The sequence below is a fragment of the Brassica oleracea genome, chromosome C6 (assembly GCF_000695525.1).
Source record: "Brassica oleracea var. oleracea cultivar TO1000 chromosome C6, BOL, whole genome shotgun sequence".
Classification (NCBI taxonomy): Eukaryota; Viridiplantae; Streptophyta; class Magnoliopsida; order Brassicales; family Brassicaceae; genus Brassica; species Brassica oleracea.
In genome coordinates this window covers 37270771-37290275 of record NC_027753.1, presented here as the reverse complement: position 1 = coordinate 37290275, position 19505 = coordinate 37270771, and the positions used below count along the sequence as shown (strand labels likewise).

Sequence of the window (19505 nt, the reverse complement as noted above, 5' to 3'; positions counted from 1 at the left end):
GTACTCCAGTACTCAGTAAGTTTACTAGATCTGATATACACGCGTTAGATTAGAGTATTCAATCTTCTTTATCTCTTTATGAATCAAAAAATATATAAATACGCGCTGTTAGCCCATCTTCTTTGGCATATGTTATTAATAAGTTGAACGCATCTCATGAGAAAACATGAATAGATGACACAGTTGTGATTCATTAACTGATCTCACTTGCACGGTTGCACCTAATAAGATAAGGTGACATATGAACAAGAAAAACGCATGCAAAGAAACCAAGAGAGGGAGATGCTACCTGAAAATATGAGTTCTATTACCGACTAAATCATATGCTATACCTTTTGACAACAATAATAGTTATATAACCTATTGTAGTTTTTTTTTATTTTTAACTCAATGAACACTTTTAGCCCTTTAGGAGAAAAGAAGAAATCTGTATATGTAGTTATTCTCTTTATCTCCAGCATTTATTTGAGTTAGAGCATCTTTATCCGGGTATACTAGAGGGTTTCTTAGCGTGTGGATCCCGCGTAGGACCCAATTTTTTTTAGGAAACCGGTTACAAAAACTACTAAACAGTAGTCGGTTTTTAAGGGTTTCTTACACTGTTCGCGGGCTCCACTAACACGTGGCGGCTCACGATTGGTTCGTTTTTTTTTTTTTAAATTCGAAAAAGTAAAAAAAAAAAAAAATTAAGAAACCCCATTTGGCAAGGACTTCTTTAATTTCATCTTCCTAACATAGCAAGAAGACAAACTCGACCCGAGTCTAAACCGGAGATCCGGATTTTTAAGGGCAGAAAGTGATCAAGTAGTTAGACCGGGAACAAGTGAAGGTGCTTGTTGCGTCGTCATAGGCGTAGCTAAGCTTTCTTGAAGATCCTCGAGTAATCCGTCGGAGGACAAGTTTCCGGCTTATCGAAAGCTCCCGTGCAGCAATATTCCGTCGTGTTAAACGCCTCGCAGGCGCTCTTGCACGCCACCACGTTGTTATGTGGATCCATGACACGAAGCTCGTTAGGGCAAATCGAGTTGAGGTCGGAGGAGCAGCCTGCGTATTTGCAGTCTCCTTGAGGCTTTATCCCAATCTTGACATTGTAGCCGTCGACGAGACTCACGTCATAGAAATCAGTGTCTCCGATGGCGAATTCGGCCAATGTGACTGGAGGAACTCCGCCGGCGGCAGCACATTTAAGAACGCCGCCACAGTCTCCGGTGGCGCATTTGCCTTGGCCGGATGAGCTGAAGTTGCAGCCGGTACGAGCCCAGATGCGGCCTGACCATCTCGAAGGAGGGGTGAGCTGTACCGAAGCGTTTGGACTTAATCGAAAACCGCCGTCGGAGAGGATGTTGCCGGAGAGAATTCCCGGCCAGACGGTGTAAGGGCAATTGTTTTGTAAAGTGAATTCGGTGGAGGAACCGGCAATGTGGCCTGCATTTTTCATCACACAAACCAAAGTTATTAAAATGAATTAAAAGAACAAGCCAACTAGGAGTTTTGAAATCCAGTTTTGCTGAATTTCTTACTGATAAACAATTAACTTGTGCATTTTTATTTTATTTTATTTTTTTGCAATCATTTTAAAATGTTTCAGTAGAGTTTATTACTTAAAACAATAAAACGTAAATCTTTTTAAAAAATAAATAAATGATATTTTAGTATGGTTTAACAAAAAAAATCTTAGGGGTGGTTTTCAATCATGTGTCTTGATAGAATTTAAATGTAATCAAAATTTATGTTATAGGAATGGTAATTTTACATTTATTTTTAAATCAATTGTTTTTAGATATGTTATTTATAAATCTAATTTAAAATCTGGTGTTATTCGACGAATGATTAAAATTTAGTGTTATTCAATTTTTAAAAGATTTTAAAGTTATTTGTGTTTTAACATTGATTTCAAATCATTTATTATGGATTCTAATGAACATGAACAAATGAGTGAAATCAAAATCCAAGACATACTGAACATTTTCGACTTTATCAACTATAACTATTTTAAAATATTAAATTTTAATTGATTATAAGGGGCCTATTAGAAATAGAATAATAAGTTTGGAAAGAAAAATATTCCATTATATATAGTTATTTGATATTAAAATAATATTCTGGGTTTTTTTAAAATATTTTAACATTTTGATTTGTAGATTTTTGTTTTAAAGTTTTCAAAAATCAACCCATGAATTTTCTCATGATTCTAAGATAATAATTTTGTTTATTTAATTTTCTTTTACAATTACTAGGATTGCCAACCCCCGCGAACCGCGGGGGAAGATAGCAAACAATAAAAAATATAATGTTCAAAATTTGATTGTAATAGTTAAATTTTAGTTTGCAATAATCAACCCGGTTAAAATGGTTAATCAAATAATATTGCAATGGTTAATAATCCAAAATTATAATAGAACAACTAAAAGTTATTAATACTTATATAAAAAAAAAAATATTTTTTCAAAGGTGATCAATCTTTCATTTTCTTTTTTTTTTGTTTCACCTATTCTGTCGGAAACTGAATAAAAGTCTTTGTCCTTCTGAAAGTAATTATTATCTCTAACAGTCTAATAAATATATTTTTTAAAACTATACATTAGATTTGAGAAAAATACCTTTTTAATATTTCTAAGTTTTTGGTGATTCTGTAATACTTTAAATATTTAGACAAAGTAGGATAAATTTATTTATAAGTTTTAGGAGTATTTTGAAAGTGATATTTAAATCAGATTATGCTATACAAATTGAAATATATAATAGTAAGATAAAATTAATAAGTAATTATAAATGTACTAGTGTTATATTAAGTATTATAAAATCCCACTTTTAAATTGTAATAGAATTCCAATAGAATTCCAACTAAACTCTAAACATCAAATTTTGTATAATTTCATCGCTAATAGGATTACCCTATTCCATTAAATTTGATGTTTGTGAAAAGTAATATAATAATTTAGTGTAACATATTCATCATATGAAATTATAATTAAATATTTATTCTCTTTTTAATACTGATATTTACTTTTTGAAATAAATTTTAAAATACATATATATATTTGTAATTAATAATACATATGTTAAAAACTAAAAAATAAAATAAATAAGTATATGAAATATATAAAACTAAATATTTATTTAAAATAATGTAGAACACTATAACACAAAGTTTAATGTTTTGAATGGATATAATAATTAAAGTATATTACTAAAATACCAAAACTGATATTATTTAAAAAGAAAAAATAGTGTCATAGATGGACGCAATGTTTATATGGATTCAAATTTCATAAATGACAGATTTTTTTTTTATAAATTTTTATATTGTTGGTATTTACAGCATGAAAACTATTAGAAATATATTTCTTTTAAACATAATTAAATACATGATCATCTCACTATTGTAAATTTTAACTCAAGTATTGCAATTTCTACAAATCCCCTATATATTATTTGAGAAGCATTACAACTTCTTTTTGTAGCCACATGTCATCACTAGAATGATTCTTAGAATCATTAGAGAAATTTGTTGATTCATCTAATTATATAATAAGCTTTTTATTAAACTAAGCAATTTCCACAAACATGTCCTTATTTTTCCTGGTACTTATTGACATCATTTTGAACTTGCTTGTTACAAAATTATAAGCTTCTTAATCAAATAATCGACACTCTTCATAGTAATATGCTAATTTAAATTTGTACTTTTTCTAAAGAGATAAAATTATATTTCCAATGAATAAACAATAAAAACAGAGCATTTTTATATTTATTATTACTAAATGATCAAGTTCACAAAATATAAAGTTTATATTATAACCACAAATAGTCATAATATTATAATTTCACACTTTTTGTGTGTGTATACATTAAGAAAAACCTTTTTTTCCTCCCTCTTGGCCAGAATGGTCACTCCACCTGCACATCTTCTCATCCTACGTGCTGTTACCCTTTCATGACAAGTTTCAAGCATCGCTGGTTCCAAAAGTAACATCATGAATTTTTTTTTTTTTTGAATAAACACATCGTTGGTTTTTTCATATTATGAAGAGACTATATCTGTACTGTAACGCAATGATTTAGAAACCTTGTACAGATTGAAGGCTAACTTTCCACTTATTCTTCAAGTACAAACCTCCCCACTTAAACTCTCATGCACAGACAAGTGCCGCGCTTGAGAATTATCAGTTTACTGAATAAGAAGAATAAATACTTAAGGTATTAGCAATTTTCAAATCAATTATGGCGAAATGTCATGAACCAATCACTGATGAAACATAATCAAGAAAATAAATACGAAACTCGAGTGAACTGCAATACAAAAACTGGGTTAGAATATCAAAATCAAAGACGAAAGAGCGAGAAGGAAATTTATACGCAGATCGCTCGTCGGCCAAAAAATAAGACACAGTTCACTCCATCTCCTCCCACACACTACTGACGTTTGGAAAAGACATATGTTTCCTTCAATTCTAAAGAAACAAATATGCTTTGCTCAGAACCGATCCTTATCAGAAACGAATGAAGGGGGTTGCGTCCACCAATTTATTAAGTATATAACCGGCCACATACTTCACCAAACTTTCAATGGTCTAGCTGTTAGTTGTCCGCTGTAACTATGTGAGAATGGATATCTCATTATGTGCAAAAAAATCAATTTTTTCAGCCATTTTTTTTGTTTTGGCATTGTAGCCTTTAAAAGTCTACGCTATTATATATAGATCTTTCACTTGACAATTAAAATGTAATACAAAATTTTTTGTGTTTATGTTTTTGTTACATAGATTTTAAGAATGATATTTGTAAAATTGAGTATTATAAGTAAAATTAGAGAGAATTTATTACAAAATTAATAAAAACTAAAATAAATCGAATAACAAAAGATTTTGCGTGGAATTTAGAAGTTCATAGACCAATACCAAAATATTCTAATAAGATTTTAAGAATTCATAAACCAATTAGCAATGAAATTTTTAAATTTATAATTCCTTCAAAACTTAAATACCAATAACCCTCTCCCCCTTAAAACTTTAACAATTTGAGTTTACATCAATTGAATAACACAACACCGTAATGAAAACCAAATAACTTCAAATTCTAAATTGAACGGTGGTATGTCATAAACCAAAACTAAAAACCAATAAAAAGAACCTGTGGCGGGGTAGAAAGTGATCAAATAGTTATTATCTCCTTGGGGTTTTACTCCCACCTTGACATTGGTACCGTCAACGAGCCTCACGTCGTAGGAATCCTTTTCTCCATGAGTAAATTCTGCCATTGCAACTGAACTATCTCCGCCGCAGTCTCCGGTGACGCAGTTACCGTGGCCCGATGAGTCGAATTTACAGCCCGTACGAGCCCAGACGTGGCCTGACCATTCGGAAGAAGCGGTGAGTTGAACGGAAGCGCCTGGATTCAACTGAAATCCCCCGGCGCCGAGGTTGTTATCGTCTATTCTTGTGAGAGTTCCTTGCCAAGCGGTGGATGGACAACTGTCTTCGGTAGCGAAAGCAGCAACTCCGCCTGCCGTCAAAAAGAAAGAATAATAATTATAAGAACTAAAGGATAATAAAGAACGGTAACTATGAAAATTTAAAAGAGCTCTTTTCTCTCTCAGTCCCGATTCCCGAAGCAGAGTCGTGCGTTGTCCGTCTCGACGCGTCGGGTCCTCCTCTCCATCGTTTGCTCTACTCTTGTTTTGTTCCTGTTTTTTCGTCACTTTCAGTTACTGGTTTTGTGTCCTCGCCGTCTCGAAGCTCTGTTCACCAGATCTTCTCACCTCCTTGTACCAGCGGAGTCCATGCCTGAGTCTCCTCTGTTCACCGCCGACATCGTACATTCGTCTTCAACCATCGGCGCCGCTCTTTTCTGTGGAAGCAAAACTACCAGATCTACTCCTCCCGAGTGTTGGCTCGCCAGATCTGAAGGCTTTTGTGTATCTGAAGCGCCTCCACTACTCCTCGCCACCTTCATTTACGACGAGATTCTTCAGTTCTGTATAGCAAATCTGTCACCAACCCTTGTCATCTGTCTTGCTGGTCTTGGTACTGCCGTGTATCCCGTCTCTGAGACATCACCGGCTCACCAAAGATATTGTGGAGATAATCCTTGCAGAGAATATTTATTGACATCTCCGACAATGTCAAGGTTCTCTCAAGTTTCCATCGTCAAACCCAGTACCTTTTCAACAACACATCATCTCCTCCGCGCTCCGTCCAGTCACATTGAGTCTCACCGGACTCAGGAGGTTGGCAGCTACAGCTCGCTCCGGCGAATCGAGAGACGGCGCACGTGAGTCACCCACACGACAAAACCCTAATTGTCTTTGTGACTATTTTGGGCGTGGGCTTTGGTTTTTGGTGTGGGCCTAAGTTTTACAGATTTAAAAATTCTATTTGGGTAATGGGTCTCATAACCATGTTGGCTTCGCTTCGTGCATTTTCTCTGAACGTTATTGAGTCTGCTGATTGTTGGTTGAGGTCTCTTCCGGTTACTACTAGCGGCCTCCGACACGGTAATGTCGAGGGGTGTGGTTCTGACTCGATTATACCATCCGCTACATCACTAGACTCCATCTTGCCAAGCGTCTCCCTCCGACAACTACCTCCGACAAAGTCAACCATTCTGTTCGGTTCAATGCCAAATCCACCGATGGTTTCGGAGAATAAAATTGGTTCAACAACCTCCACATCTTGCTTATCGATTGTGTTGCTCTCCGGATCAGTTGAGATTCACATAGTCTCCCGGATCAATATAGTCGGTTCTAGAGCTGTTCTCATACGTTTGAAGAGTTTATTCTTGATGCGACTCTTCGTGGCGCTAAACCTTGAGTTTTCATCACTCATGTTTCTCTCCAACAATTCAACACTCGTAGAGCTATTTCCGGCAACCTCCAGTCAAAAGAAATCATCGGCATCGTTAGCGACATCCGATCGATCTCCTCTGGTTTTGCATCTGTTTCTTTCTTGCATTTCTTAGCAAAAGTGGCTCTTCAAGCTCATCTATCTGTGTAATGACTTTGGGTTTGAGCCATCTTTGGGTTCAAATCTCTTTCTTAGTTTCTAATTAAAATTTCTGTGACAAAAAAAATAATAATTATAAGAACTATTCATACCAAAAAAAAAAAGAAATTATGAGAACTATTTGCCGACAAAAAAGAAATTACGAGAACTATTTGTGCAACGACTAAATATCATATTTACTGTGCAATGAATTGAAACATACTGTACTTATAGAAGACGAAAAAATCATCAAAAGGAAGCTGACATGGAATTGTCCTCTTTTAGAAACAGAGGAGATAAGATGATGTAGAATCTAATAATGAAATGAGAAAGATAAGACAGAGGAGTGTTTTGTAGTTACTTGTGATGAACATGAAGAAGAGAATGTGAAAACTGGAGAGATTTTCCATGCTTTCTGATCGGATTATATGGATGTGTGAAATAAAAGTATATATTAATCTGGACCTTCCGAGTACCTAGAGCTTCTCAGCTTACTTCAACTTGTTTGAAAACAAGGATTACTGTGTGTATTTGGCTCGAAATAAATAATTTGAAAATGGGAGGCTCTCGGATTTACTTCAATTCGTATGTATTTGTTTAGAAAAAAACAAAATTTGAGAATGACAAATCTAAACTTGGTAACTCACCATATGTCACATAAGTCTATACGAAAAAAAACAATTTGACGAATGAGAAAAAGTATTGCAGGTCTTTATTGGTCGGCGGATTCATTAATACCACCAATTATGGTGAAAGACTTCTTCACCAGCAAAGACCCATAATTCATGGTGGGGGGGGGGGGACTCCATCAAGGGAGACTAATAGAATGGTTTGAGAAGAGAAGACTGGCTAAATAGACATAAAGACATAGAGAAATTTGGAACTTTTTGTGGAAGGAAAGATTAGTTGCCTTACTTAAAACTTGCCGTGACGATGAGTTTCCTTGAACTTGCTGAATGCATCTCATGAGAAAACATGATAGTTGACACGGTTATCATTCATTACATAATACAAACATCAAACAATTTAGATTTTCTTTTAAAAACTTCTAACGACAAACAGTTAGAATTTTATTAATTGAAATATAGTCAGAATACACAATTGGATTTAGGCACGAAAGAGAATGAAAACAAACAGTTAATAAAAAAATGCCATTTGGTGGCCCTTTTGAGCAGGGAGACCAGGGGTGCCACCGCCCCGGATAGGGCTGGGCGAAAAATCCGGATCCGAAGAACCGATCCGAACCCGATCCAAAAAGGTAGTATCAAACTCGAACCAAAATTGATTAAATATCCGAACGGATTCAAATTTTTGGTATCTAAAGAACCGAAACCGAACCCGACCTGAACCGAAGTATCTCGGGTACCCGAATGTAACCAAAATAGATTTATATACATAAATATATTACTTATTTTTAGATTTAATATATATTAAAAACATCCAAAATATATAAGATACTTTTAAGTTGTCTAAAATATTTCAAAATATACATAAATAGTCAAAAGTAAATGTCTAAAATAGCTAAAATATATTCAAAACACCAAAATGCTTGAAATATCTATTGATTTTCTATCCAAATATTCAAATCAAACTAATTTATATGTTAATTTTAGGTATTTTGACATATATTATACAAATTTATATGTAATATATTATTATTTGTTATAGATTTTGAGAAATTTTAAGCATATAATGAGTACAAAAATTTTAAAATAATTTAAATAGGTTATCCGAACCCGAACCAAACCCGCAAAGATCCGAACCGAACCCGATCCGAAATTTAGAAATACCCGAATGGGGCTGAAATCTTTAAATCCGAAAATCCGAAACCCGATTAGATCCGAACCGAACCCGAATGGGTACCCGAACGCCCATCCCTAGCCCCGGATCCAAGGCGTGTACCTCTGTATATTAATAGTTAAGGGGTTCAGTTTTTTTTATAGATATATATATTTTATATAGAAAAATCATAACAATAATAAATAAAATCGAAATTGACCCAAAAATATTTGATATGTATTTAGTTTTGTTTTCATCACAAAATATACAAAATATTACTAATTAAATTTTAAAAATATTTTAAATATTATCTGAATATAAATTTTAGAAGTTAAAAATAAATAAAATTTTGACCTATGGTCTATAACAGTGTTGATTCGGCTCTGCTTTTGAGCTACCATATTGTTACCCGACCTTTTAACAAAACCATGAGTAGTTTGTCATTCTATATACCAACATCTATTAGAAGATTATGCATTTAGGTACAAATTATGCATTTAGGTACAAATGCATGATCTTCTAACAATGCCGGTATATGAAATATAACATAAAAATATTTGTCTCCAGAAATCATTATCATTATTTTATTTGTAGGCCATAATGCAAATCAGCTGGGTGCAACAACTGAATACACAAGTAAAACCATAGAAGTGGAAGAAGATATTCATCTTCCGTACATAGCAAGCAACCAAAACAAACATGATTAAAGGAGATAAACTCGACCCGAACCTAAACCGAAGCTCCATATATTAAGAACCGGTGGCGCAGAAAGTGATCAAGTAGTTAGCTCCGGCACAAGTGAACGTACTAGTTTCATCATCATAAGCATAGCTATAAGCATCAGGGCAAGCTTTCTTGAACGTCATCGAGTAAGTCGTGGGAGAACAAGTTTGCGGCGTGGAGTGAGCACCGGTGCAGCAATACTCCTCCTTGTTAAACGCCGCGCATGCGCTCTTGCACGCCGCCACGTTGTTCTGCGGATCCATGACACGAAGCTCGTTAGGGCAAACCATGTTGAGGTCGGAAACGCAGCCTGCGTAATCGCAGTCTCCGAACCCTCCTTGCGGTTTTATCCCCATCTTGACGTTGTAGCCGTCGACGAGACTCACGTCGTAGTAATCCTTTTCTCCGACAGTGAACTCGGCGAGTGTGACTGGAGGAACTCCGCCGGCGCCGGCACATTTGAGAACGCCGCCGCAGTCTCCTGTGACGCATTTACCGTTGCCGGAGGAGTCGAAGTTGCAGCCGGTACGAGCCCAGAAGCGGCCAGTCCATCCTGGAGGAGCTCTGAGCTGTACGGAAGCGCCTGGATTCAGCTGATATCCGCCGTCGCCGAGGATGTTTCCGCCGTTCCCTGTGAGAGTTCCGGGCCAGACGGTGTAAGGGCAATTGTTCTGCAAAGTGAATTCAGTGGTGGAAACAGCAACACCACCTGCGTTATTCAGAACACAAACCAAAAACATTTATAAATTAAATTACTGACCAACGACGAAATATTATAATTACTGAGAAACATATTTACAACAAATAAAACGTCCCTGGGGTAGAAACTATTTAGTAAAAAAATTAATAATATTTTTTGGAGACATATATTTATATAAATTGTTTATTAAATTTTGAAGGGTATAGATAGACCAATGTTTTTTTTTTGAAACTTATACATAGACCAATGTTTCATTTGATAATTATGCTACTTTAAAAACATAGGAGGTGAGATGATGTAGAATGTAATAGCGAAAGGTGACCGAAACTGAAACAGAGAGTGTTTTGTAATTACTTGTGATGAACACTAAGAAGAGAATGTGAAAAGTGGAGAGATTCTCCATTGTTTGTTACTCGGTTTTTAGTGATGTGGATGATGAAGGTGATGAATGGCACCGATCCCACATTTATAAGTGAAGGCTCGAGGTAGTGACGTAGTATTTTTCACTTTTATGCGGTCATCTATAGTGACGTAGTGTTATCATGTGTAATATTTTTTTTTTGTATCTTGTAATATATGCTTTTTGCATGTGTAATTATTATTATTATAGTATAGTACTATACTTTATATCTTTTGGTTTTCTTTGTAAGTATATGTCGTTTACAAAATCCCATCCATCTACGTTGGTTTCTGTGAATTTTAGTTGCCTACATGGTTTTTCTTGCGTTAGTTTACTATCAAAATAGACATACTCAAGGAAATACTACCGTTAGATTCAGTTTTGACTCAGCCATGTGGCTGATGCACACGGGAACTTTAGGGTTCATGAGATGTTACGTCATCTAACCCATGCAGTATAAGAATTAATTGAATATCAGTTTATAGATTTTTTCGTTTACGAATGACTAGAAATTTTTGGGTTACATTTTCCTGTGGTGAGGTGTAAACCATGTTAAATTAACTTTTTTTAGGAGAGTAAAGTTCTCCCAACAAGAACTGGATATGCGGCCTTTTACACCTTTACTAGGTGATCTAAAAATTCTATTATTATAGGTCAACTTCTCGTTGTTATAGGAAAAAAATATTGTATTTGAAGGTTTATCACTTTATCCCATATGATATCCATATGAGAATTTGTGAATGCATTCTCAAACCAATTTATTTGCGACCGCTTCCATGAATTATATGTCGCATATAGAATTCATATAGCGAGCTCATTTCTAATGAAAATGTCCTCCATGCCATTTAGGCAAACCGTGGAATCTAGGATGTGAACAAATGGTTAGGACTTTTGATAGTATTCACTACAAGTATAATGTCGGATATATCTTTCGAAATGAGTCAGTCCGACATTTATTATTTGGATATGTGAAATAAAGATATCATTTGGTCCAGCACAAGGATCGAATTATTGGCTTAGTTCAAGTTGTATGGACACAAATATTCCTACGTATTTTGACGCTGGCAAATGTACGAATGGAGGAGAAACAATTCGACGAATGAGAGAAACTATTGTAGGTCCAATATTGTTACTTGGCGGATTCATGAATAACAATAATGCAGAGAGAACATGCTTTTCTAAAGAGGAATCAAATCAAAGACCTCTTCTCCAACAAAGACCCATAATCACGGTGGGCACATTCCATCAAGGTATCTAATCAGGGAATGGGTTTAGAAGACTAACGTGAAAATAGAATCTAGTCCATGAATTAAACTAACTTTGTGTGTGATCAAAGAGTTATTTGCTTAACTTGTACCTGCCGTGGCAATACGATTAATCTTCTGTTCTGGTTGGAAATGGAAAACATATTGGAGACTGATCTTGAATTTTAATGGGTTGAGAAGGCTGACTTAGACAGTCATTAATTTAAAACAACTTTGTGTGGGGGAAAACATTAACTGAGTCAACTAAAACCTGCCATAAGATGGGTTTCCTTGAACTTATTACATTTAGCTAAGGCCCTTTCATTGATGGGTCAATGTCGTCAAATAACCAGAATTCTATTAGTCTCCTTACTCAGAGTTACATTTCCACCTAGAACTTGTTTACATAGCTTTGGGCCCTTTATTTTTTTTTTCTATGGCTGTAGATTTATCAGAGATTACTAGCTGTAAGATTTATTTGAAACAAGAACGGCTAGTTCATAGCTTTCTACAAATAGATTTGATGAATCAAAATGTATCTACAAAAGATGTCTGGTATTTGGTGTTTTCAACTTTCAAGTGCGTCCCAGCCAAAAAGGTGGAGAAAATTCAAATTTGGTGCTGCATAGCGGTTGCAACGCACCGCTCGAAAGGCGCGTCGGATTTGCGTGATGTTGCTTGGTGAGAGATTCGGCTTCTACGGAGACGTTAAGCAAAAGCAAAGAAAATGAGAGCGGTGTGGATAGTTGTTCAGGTTTTGCTCTAATAGGTACTTCTTTTACCCACTGAATCAGAAGTTACATAGAACATCTTTTAACATCAACAGGGGTGTGATCTGTTTCTAACTTGATAAACACAAGAGTTGCAAAGTTCTGTAGCTCTATGACAGTTTGGAAGGCGAAATGAAAGCAGTGAAACTAGCAACACACAACACAGCTTGATGCAACAACAAAGCAATTAAGATAAGAGTCAGATGAATATGCGAGTGTCTAGAGAACGAACAACATGGAATGCAATAAGTAGCTGTAGAGTGTAGATTTAAGAAGTAGCAATGGAAAAAAAGCAGCTCGGGAATCGTTTCTGCCTATAAATTCTTGATATCATTTGTTTGTATATGGAAAGAAAAAATTGTATGCACAACAGAGTTTAGTGGGTTTTTACATCTTTACAAAAATCTCTCTCCTTTACAACAGCAGCCAAAAGAAGGTGAGGGTTGGAACGTGTAAAAAAGTAGCAAAAAGACACACTTATGCGAAGCATAGACCAACATATACTTTAAAATGAATAGTTCGTACAGTATGGGGACATATGTAATTTAATATAACATGGGATTAAAACAGATATAATAGTAAAATAAGAGGGCTACTAACTCACAGTTCCGGCGGATATTTTTACTCTCCCTCGGAATCATTTTTTATCGGGACAAACTTCTCAGACATGCTCCTGTCTCCGATCTTCTCCTTTGTCCGAGTCTCTTCTTCTATCAATCAACCTAAATTCGTTTACATTCCAAGTGATTCCATAGGAGCAATGACGATTTCTGTGAAGCTTCTTCCCGTCTTCTCCACTCTCCTCCGAGCACCATTGTTCTCTCCTCCTCTACCTCTCCTTCCTTCTCTCGGCATTCAATTTCCATCCGCTGCTGCTACATCGCGATTGAATTGCACCGCTCGAAAGGCGCGTCGAAGGATCTGCGTGATGTGCTTGGCGAGAGATTCGGCTTCTGCGGAACACGGAGCTGAGTTCATTGAGGTCCTCGTCATCGGTAGTCGCAAGGAGTCTATCATGGACTCTTGCTTGGATTCTCCTTTCCCTTCTCTTCCTCTCCGCTTCTGGTAATAATACTCAAATCCTCATTAAAGCTTGCAGCTTTCCTTACTCATTCATTAAATTCACCAAATTTAACTTTTAAAGTTCTCTCCTTTTTTTCCAGGAGTATTAGCAGAGACAGCTCTGGAGATTCAGTCTTGCAGCAGAGGCTCCATCACCAAGGTCCATCATTACTTTTATTATTTATTTGAGTTTTGAAATTTGGATCTTTTTAAGCATTTTATAGTGAAAATTAGATACTTCAGTGACTAAGGTTCTCATAGAAATCATAGATTAGGGAGCAAGGTGTTTCATTATGTTCTCTTATCCTGTTACCTCTCTCTCTCTATCTCTTTATGTTTACAGATAATGTTTCCAAGACCATGAATCCAATTGAGCTTATACAGTCACCTCCAAAGGCCTTCATCCTTGTTTGTACTTCTCTTGCCTACCATTGTTTCTCTTCTGTTTTATGCTATACTATTATCTCAGTGCCTTTTGCATCTCCATGTCTGCCACTTAGGATTCTTAGTTTTTTTTATAATATAACTAAAACAAGATACAGAGTGTGCAATTTTGTAAATCAACAACCATGCTTCCTGAATTTTGCATAGGCTCTTACTGAGATGCTACTGGTTTTCAATTTTTCTTCTTCTTGGAATCGTAGTAGTGTACTTGCTTGTGCATCTGATTCTGCTTAAACTCTTTATCCTGACCAGGTGGCTAGTGCTGGATATGGTTCTGATCAGGTTGAAGCTATTAATATTCTTAGTGCAGTAAGATCTGGGGGTAGTTTAGCTGTTGCTGTGCTATTAAGACCTTTCAGCTTTGAAGGTCGAAGGCGTCTTGAAGAGGTAGTCTTCCTTGTTGCTTTGCTACTACAGACCATCAAACAAGTCCAACTGCACTTACTATCTCTAGTTGGAGTCTCTTTTTATTTTATTTTTCTAATTTCCCATGTTGTTTGCAGGTTAACGAACTGGCGAAAAAACTGCAGCAACATACCAGTTTTTGTATAGGTACTTCTCTTAGCAGTATGATAAATTGCCTTGACTACCTTTTGTTCTGGTTGTCCTGATGGCAATGAACTGACTTTAACTTTGGCTTTCTAGATATCGACATTGAGATTTTACTACAGAAGGATTTGGTAACTTTGGATGAGGCGCTAAGAAATGCAAATAATGCTGTTTCGAAGGCAATTAATGCAGCCTCTTCTCTGATAAGTGTAAGCATACTTTTGTCCCCCACAGAATACTCAAAAAGTCATTGTCACTTTTTTCATATTATGGTTTTATACAGGGGATGCATGGAAACTTTATTGACGTGGTGCATAAAGATCTTAGAGAACTTGAAGACTCAGAAGTCACAACGGTAAGTTTTTTTTTTCAGTGGTTTAACATAATGAAGAGAATATTTTTCCATCTCGTTGGATAGTAATTTAGTTTGAGGCTTGTATTCACATCCTTCAACTCTCTTATATTTAGATTTTAGAAAGCTACAAAGAGGCAAAGGTTGGTTTTGGAGTTGGTCACAACCTTAAGACTTCTATTTTACAAGCTATATACGACTGCCCTTTCTTTCGCCCTGGTGTAAAGGTATGTCTAATCTCTTAAAGAACAGTTCATAGAATACTCATTCCTACTACTTAAGTTCTCGGTTTGATTTATTTCTCTTCTAAAGATGTGAATAAAGTAATCTCAGTTATCTGACTATGCAGGATCTAAAGGCCATTATATGCATCGTGGCTACCTCGGTAGCTCTTCAGAAGAAGGACGTGAAAACAATTCTCCGCACTTTTCGTCAAACAATGGAGTACACTGGAGACATCATAGTATCGACTGTTCATGAACCTGATCTAGAGCCTAAAGTCCTCGTCACAGCTTTTTTTATCCTAAGGTATGTGATATTTATGTTTAGATTTTTATTTCTACTGGGCCACTGATAAGCATTAATGCAAGCCTCTTATTCATCACAGTTCTGAAGAAGAAACTTCCAGCAAAGGCAACATTTTTTCTGGTGTTTTGCCTTTTGTTGTAAATATCTTCAAGAAATATCGTTCACAGCTCCAGAAGGAAACAAGTAGTGGACTTGGAGAAGCCCCGGTTGCAGTGGAAAATTCAGCAGCCTCTTCTGGCGTACAAGTATCTAATCAGAGTGTTGAAGGATTTGAAATTGACTCCGAGGAACTCCTAGAAGTTTCTGAGAGTGGTGGTGATAGTGAATACCTAGTAAGAGAGGAGGAACCATCCAGAAACAGTCGTCTGGGTCTTGGAGATGACAATATAGAAGGTAGAAAATCTACAAAATTATGCTTCATTTCTTGTTTATTCATAGGATATTGAAGTGAATATAAGAGCCTCTCTTTTGTAGATTATGGTGCTATCCAGAGGGAGCCAATTGCTAACTGGAGTGTGGATCCGGGATATCAGACTGAGCAGAATAGAGCAGCTGATTCTGGAGACACTGCAGTGCTTAGCCTGGGTGTTGTCAACCTTCCTGTTGGTGTGAGACCTTCAAAGAATCCGAACAGTGGTCTCAGTGTCGCTAGTCAACCCTCTAAGAAAGCTGGTTCAAGAGATGAATCATTTTTCAACTCCAATAGCTCGAGAAAAGGCTCTAGTGATGATACTGCATCTACCTTGCTATCTGAGAAATATGCTGACTTCACAAAGCAAAGAAACTTATCCGCTCGAGCAGCGTCTATGCTGGTAAGTAGCAATGTAGCAGTCTGTGATATAAAATCATTCATTCTCTTAGTAGTGAGTTGATTTCATGATCAAGAGTCATTTTGAATATTTCTTCTCCATTTAGGAAGCTGAAAGAGATTCATCAAAAAGGTGGAGTCCTATTCAAGAGATGCAGTACAGAGGAGGATTGTTCAAAGGAAGATGCCAAGGAGGCCTTCCTGAAGGAAAGGTAAACTTCAATGTTGTGCCTTTATGCTTGAGACCAGCTTTCTTAATTGATCCCAAAAAGTAATGGCTGGAATGTTGCCCACACAGGGTCGTTTGGTACTTGGAGATGGAAGCATATATGATGGGATGTGGCACAACGGTAAAAGATCTGGTCTTGGAACATTCTACTTCAAGAATGGTGACGTGTTCCAAGGCACTTGGAGAGAAGATTTAATACAGGGAAAGGTAACTATATAGTCTTTGATCTTTTCAAATTGGTTTAGCTTATTGAGACCAAACTTGTGCACAAATTGCTTAGTAGTGTCAACAAGTCCCTAAGACAACTGAAATGGCTTTATATTCTGACAGAAATAAAGATTGTAATCAGACAGACAAAACTTGTTTGGTTCTTTTCTTGCAGGGGTGGTTTTATTTCCACAGAGGAGATCGGTGGTTTGCAAATTTCTGGAAAGGAAAAGCAAGCGGGGAAGGACGGTTCTATTCAAAGTCCGGTGAGATATTCTTTGGACAGTTCAAAGATGGATGGCGTGACGGACAGTTTCTCTGTATAGACGTGGATGGAACAAGGTCAGTGACCCCTTACAAAACTCTTTATTAAATAAAAGAACAATCCCACGTTTTTAATTAAATTGTTAATGCCCTTTTCCCTCAGATACTCTGAAACTTGGGACGACGGTGTTCTTATTAGCCGGAAACAAATGGACGCCGGAGATTGATTTCGCCCAACCACCCTTTAAAAAAAGTGTGTTGTAATATGTATAGCGCAGATCGACTTTTTGTCCTTTTTTTCTCAGGATTATTATTACAAAACTCGTAGAAAGGTATTCCTTTGACTTAACTCCGCACGTTGTCTTAATTTTCTTTGATCAGATGTTGTAAAAGTAACGACTTTTTTTTGTAAACGTGCAACCTGGGGAAAGAGACGAAACTTCAAAAGATTAAAGTATCTGAATATTAAAAATTCATTGATAGTTTTCTCTCAAGAGTAACTTTAATTACTCAGTTGTTAAATATCATTATCAGAATCCCATTATGGATTTTACGTATAGACTATACATTCACGTTAATTACATTACAACAACAGAAGAAAAACCTTAATCTCCAGTCTTTTTTTTTTTTTTTTTCCTGAAGTAGATTTCTTTTCCGGTTGATATAATATATTCATTTTTCTTAATAATACAAAAAAAAAAATATTATTGTTTAAGTTTGGCTTAACGAACGCGTCTTGACGTAGAACTTCAAGTAGAGCAACGAGATAACGGCGTTTAGAACGGAGTTAAACAGCCAAGCACCGATACCGTTACAACCGCCGCGTTTGACCAGGTGTATGCACAATACGCCCACGTGGCACACGGTCAAACACCCTAACAACACGGCTTGACAGTTAACGACCAACGGAAAACACGCGCCACGTAACCCGATCGCCGTCCAGAATCTGTAGCCGTACACGACGGCGTAAGAAACGGTCGTTAACAGTATCGCCACAACCTGCACAAACACGGACGGTTCGAATTAAAAAAATCGGTTTAAATTGTTAACCGAACCGGTTAATGACATACCTGGAAGGACTGGGAGTACTCGAGCCAGAGGAAGGAGATGCATAGGAGAGAAGACTGGTTGATGAGCTGGAAGAAGCTGAGCTTACGACGTCGTATCACCGCGAAGAAGGTTCGGAACAAATGAAGGAACCGAGAGAGGTAAAACGCGTACGACCAGAAGAACACGCGTCCCGAAGCGCGTGTTCCCACGGGAAAACAGAGGAACCACTGGAGCGCCGTGGTGCGCGTTCGCCGCCATAGCCAGCGCGTGTCCCTGATCTCCGCGGCGGCGGAGAGGAGGATTCCGACGAAGATCACGGCGGAGATCAGAGCCATGGCTAAGCTGTGCAGAGCCGGGATAGGGCCGAGGGAGAGGCCGCGTCGGCGTCGGGTGACTGCGAGGAGGATGTGGAGAGAGACGGCGGCGATGACGTATGATGAAACGGCGGCGAATAGGAAAAACCACGTGGAGGCGTATGATTGAGTTGGACTCCAACGGAAGTTAACGATGTTAGGATGCTCCGTTAGCCAGTATTTCACGGTCTGTAACGCCATTTGATCGATGTACAGAGATCGAAATCACTGTCGTGTGGTATGTAATGGAGAAAGGAAGAAGCAGTTGAGGAATCAGGTGGGAAAATGAGAGATGCTTTTATGTGACGTTTGATATTTTTTCTCACCGGCTCTCTATTTATATGCTGCTTATTTTTTGTGTGTGTGGAAGAAATAAAATTATAAGACGACACTGAAAACGTCAGCGTCAAAGTCGACATATTACTTTAACGTTCCATCAAATAATTTATGTTTTCATATAACATTTCATATTCTTATACAAATAATTCCGGTTAATATATACATCGTGTGGCTATAATATTTTAGACTTACTATCTAATTGTTCATTTGGAAAATTTTGAAATGTTTATGTTATCCAAACTATGTAATTTTGAAAGTTACATTAGAGTATTTTTAGCCGCCATTTGAACTCAAGCATTTTTATTCGGTGTAATATATATATATATATTGTCCGGAATATCATGGCCCAATGGTAAGGACGGACTCCTTCCTGCACCCAGATTGAGAGTTCGAACCCTACCGGAGGGAACTACCTCATGATGTCTCTGGACACCCTACACGGATATGGATCCATGCTTTAGGGTCCATTTGCATACCCGGAGAGAGGGTCTATCCGTGGACTGCACCTCCCCTTGGAGATTAGTCTGGGTCCTTCATAGGTCCGAGATACCCCCAGATTAAAAAAAAAAAAAAAATTATATATATATATATATATATATGTTTTACATAGGATAACGAAAGTTGATTTTTACTTGCAAAGAAACAAGAGTTTAAAACCAATTAAAATCCTTTGTTCCAGAAGTCATATCTATATTGAATATTATGCATTGTTATCCTCGAT

At 36.8% G+C, this 19505-nt stretch overlaps 3 protein-coding genes and 1 pseudogene across 3 annotated transcripts; 1 reads left to right on the top strand and 3 right to left on the bottom strand.

Annotated features, from left to right (window-relative positions):
* Positions 1-710: 710 nt before the first annotated feature.
* Positions 711-7695, bottom strand: LOC106298959 (annotated as a pseudogene).
* Positions 7696-9318: 1623 nt separating this feature from the next.
* Positions 9319-10627, bottom strand: LOC106298339 (pathogenesis-related protein 5-like). Its single transcript, XM_013734443.1, has 2 exons — positions 10540-10627; positions 9319-10194 (listed from the first exon to the last, which is right to left on the bottom strand). Exons 1-2 carry the CDS (start codon positions 10586-10588, stop codon positions 9512-9514), a joined length of 732 nt encoding a protein of 243 aa, XP_013589897.1. The 5' UTR covers positions 10589-10627; the 3' UTR covers positions 9319-9511.
* Positions 10628-13200: 2573 nt separating this feature from the next.
* On the top strand, positions 13201-17490 carry LOC106300974 (protein ACCUMULATION AND REPLICATION OF CHLOROPLASTS 3). Its single transcript, XM_013737273.1, has 15 exons — positions 13201-13664; positions 13763-13821; positions 14005-14069; positions 14358-14492; positions 14609-14657; positions 14751-14863; positions 14938-15009; positions 15123-15233; positions 15356-15534; positions 15614-15927; positions 16009-16346; positions 16450-16554; positions 16641-16778; positions 16954-17120; positions 17206-17490. The coding sequence occupies exons 1-15, from the start codon at positions 13267-13269 to the stop codon at positions 17267-17269; spliced, it is 2307 nt and encodes a 768-aa protein (XP_013592727.1). The 5' UTR covers positions 13201-13266; the 3' UTR covers positions 17270-17490.
* Positions 17491-17555: 65 nt separating this feature from the next.
* LOC106300975 (elongation of fatty acids protein 3-like) lies at positions 17556-18790 on the bottom strand. Its single transcript, XM_013737274.1, has 2 exons — positions 18113-18790; positions 17556-18041 (listed from the first exon to the last, which is right to left on the bottom strand). Exons 1-2 carry the CDS (start codon positions 18644-18646, stop codon positions 17754-17756), a joined length of 822 nt encoding a protein of 273 aa, XP_013592728.1. The 5' UTR covers positions 18647-18790; the 3' UTR covers positions 17556-17753.
* Between the last annotated feature and the right edge of the window lie 715 nt (positions 18791-19505).

Coding starts and splice junctions, on each gene's coding strand:
- LOC106300974 (XM_013737273.1), top strand. CDS start 13,267: ATGCTCCTGTCTCCGATCTTCTCCTTTGTCCGAGTCTCTTCTTCTATC. Junction 13,665..13,762: donor TCTCTTCCTCTCCGCTTCTG/GTAATAATACTC, acceptor CTTTTTTTCCAG/GAGTATTAGCAGAGACAGCT. Junction 15,010..15,122: donor AAGACTCAGAAGTCACAACG/GTAAGTTTTTTT, acceptor TCTTATATTTAG/ATTTTAGAAAGCTACAAAGA.
- LOC106298339 (XM_013734443.1), bottom strand. CDS start 10,588: ATGGAGAATCTCTCCACTTTTCACATTCTCTTCTTAGTGTTCATCACA. Junction 10,195..10,539: donor CTTCTTAGTGTTCATCACAA/GTAATTACAAAA, acceptor TGAATAACGCAG/GTGGTGTTGCTGTTTCCACC.
- LOC106300975 (XM_013737274.1), bottom strand. CDS start 18,646: ATGGCGTTACAGACCGTGAAATACTGGCTAACGGAGCATCCTAACATC. Junction 18,042..18,112: donor AGTACTCCCAGTCCTTCCAG/GTATGTCATTAA, acceptor GTGTTTGTGCAG/GTTGTGGCGATACTGTTAAC.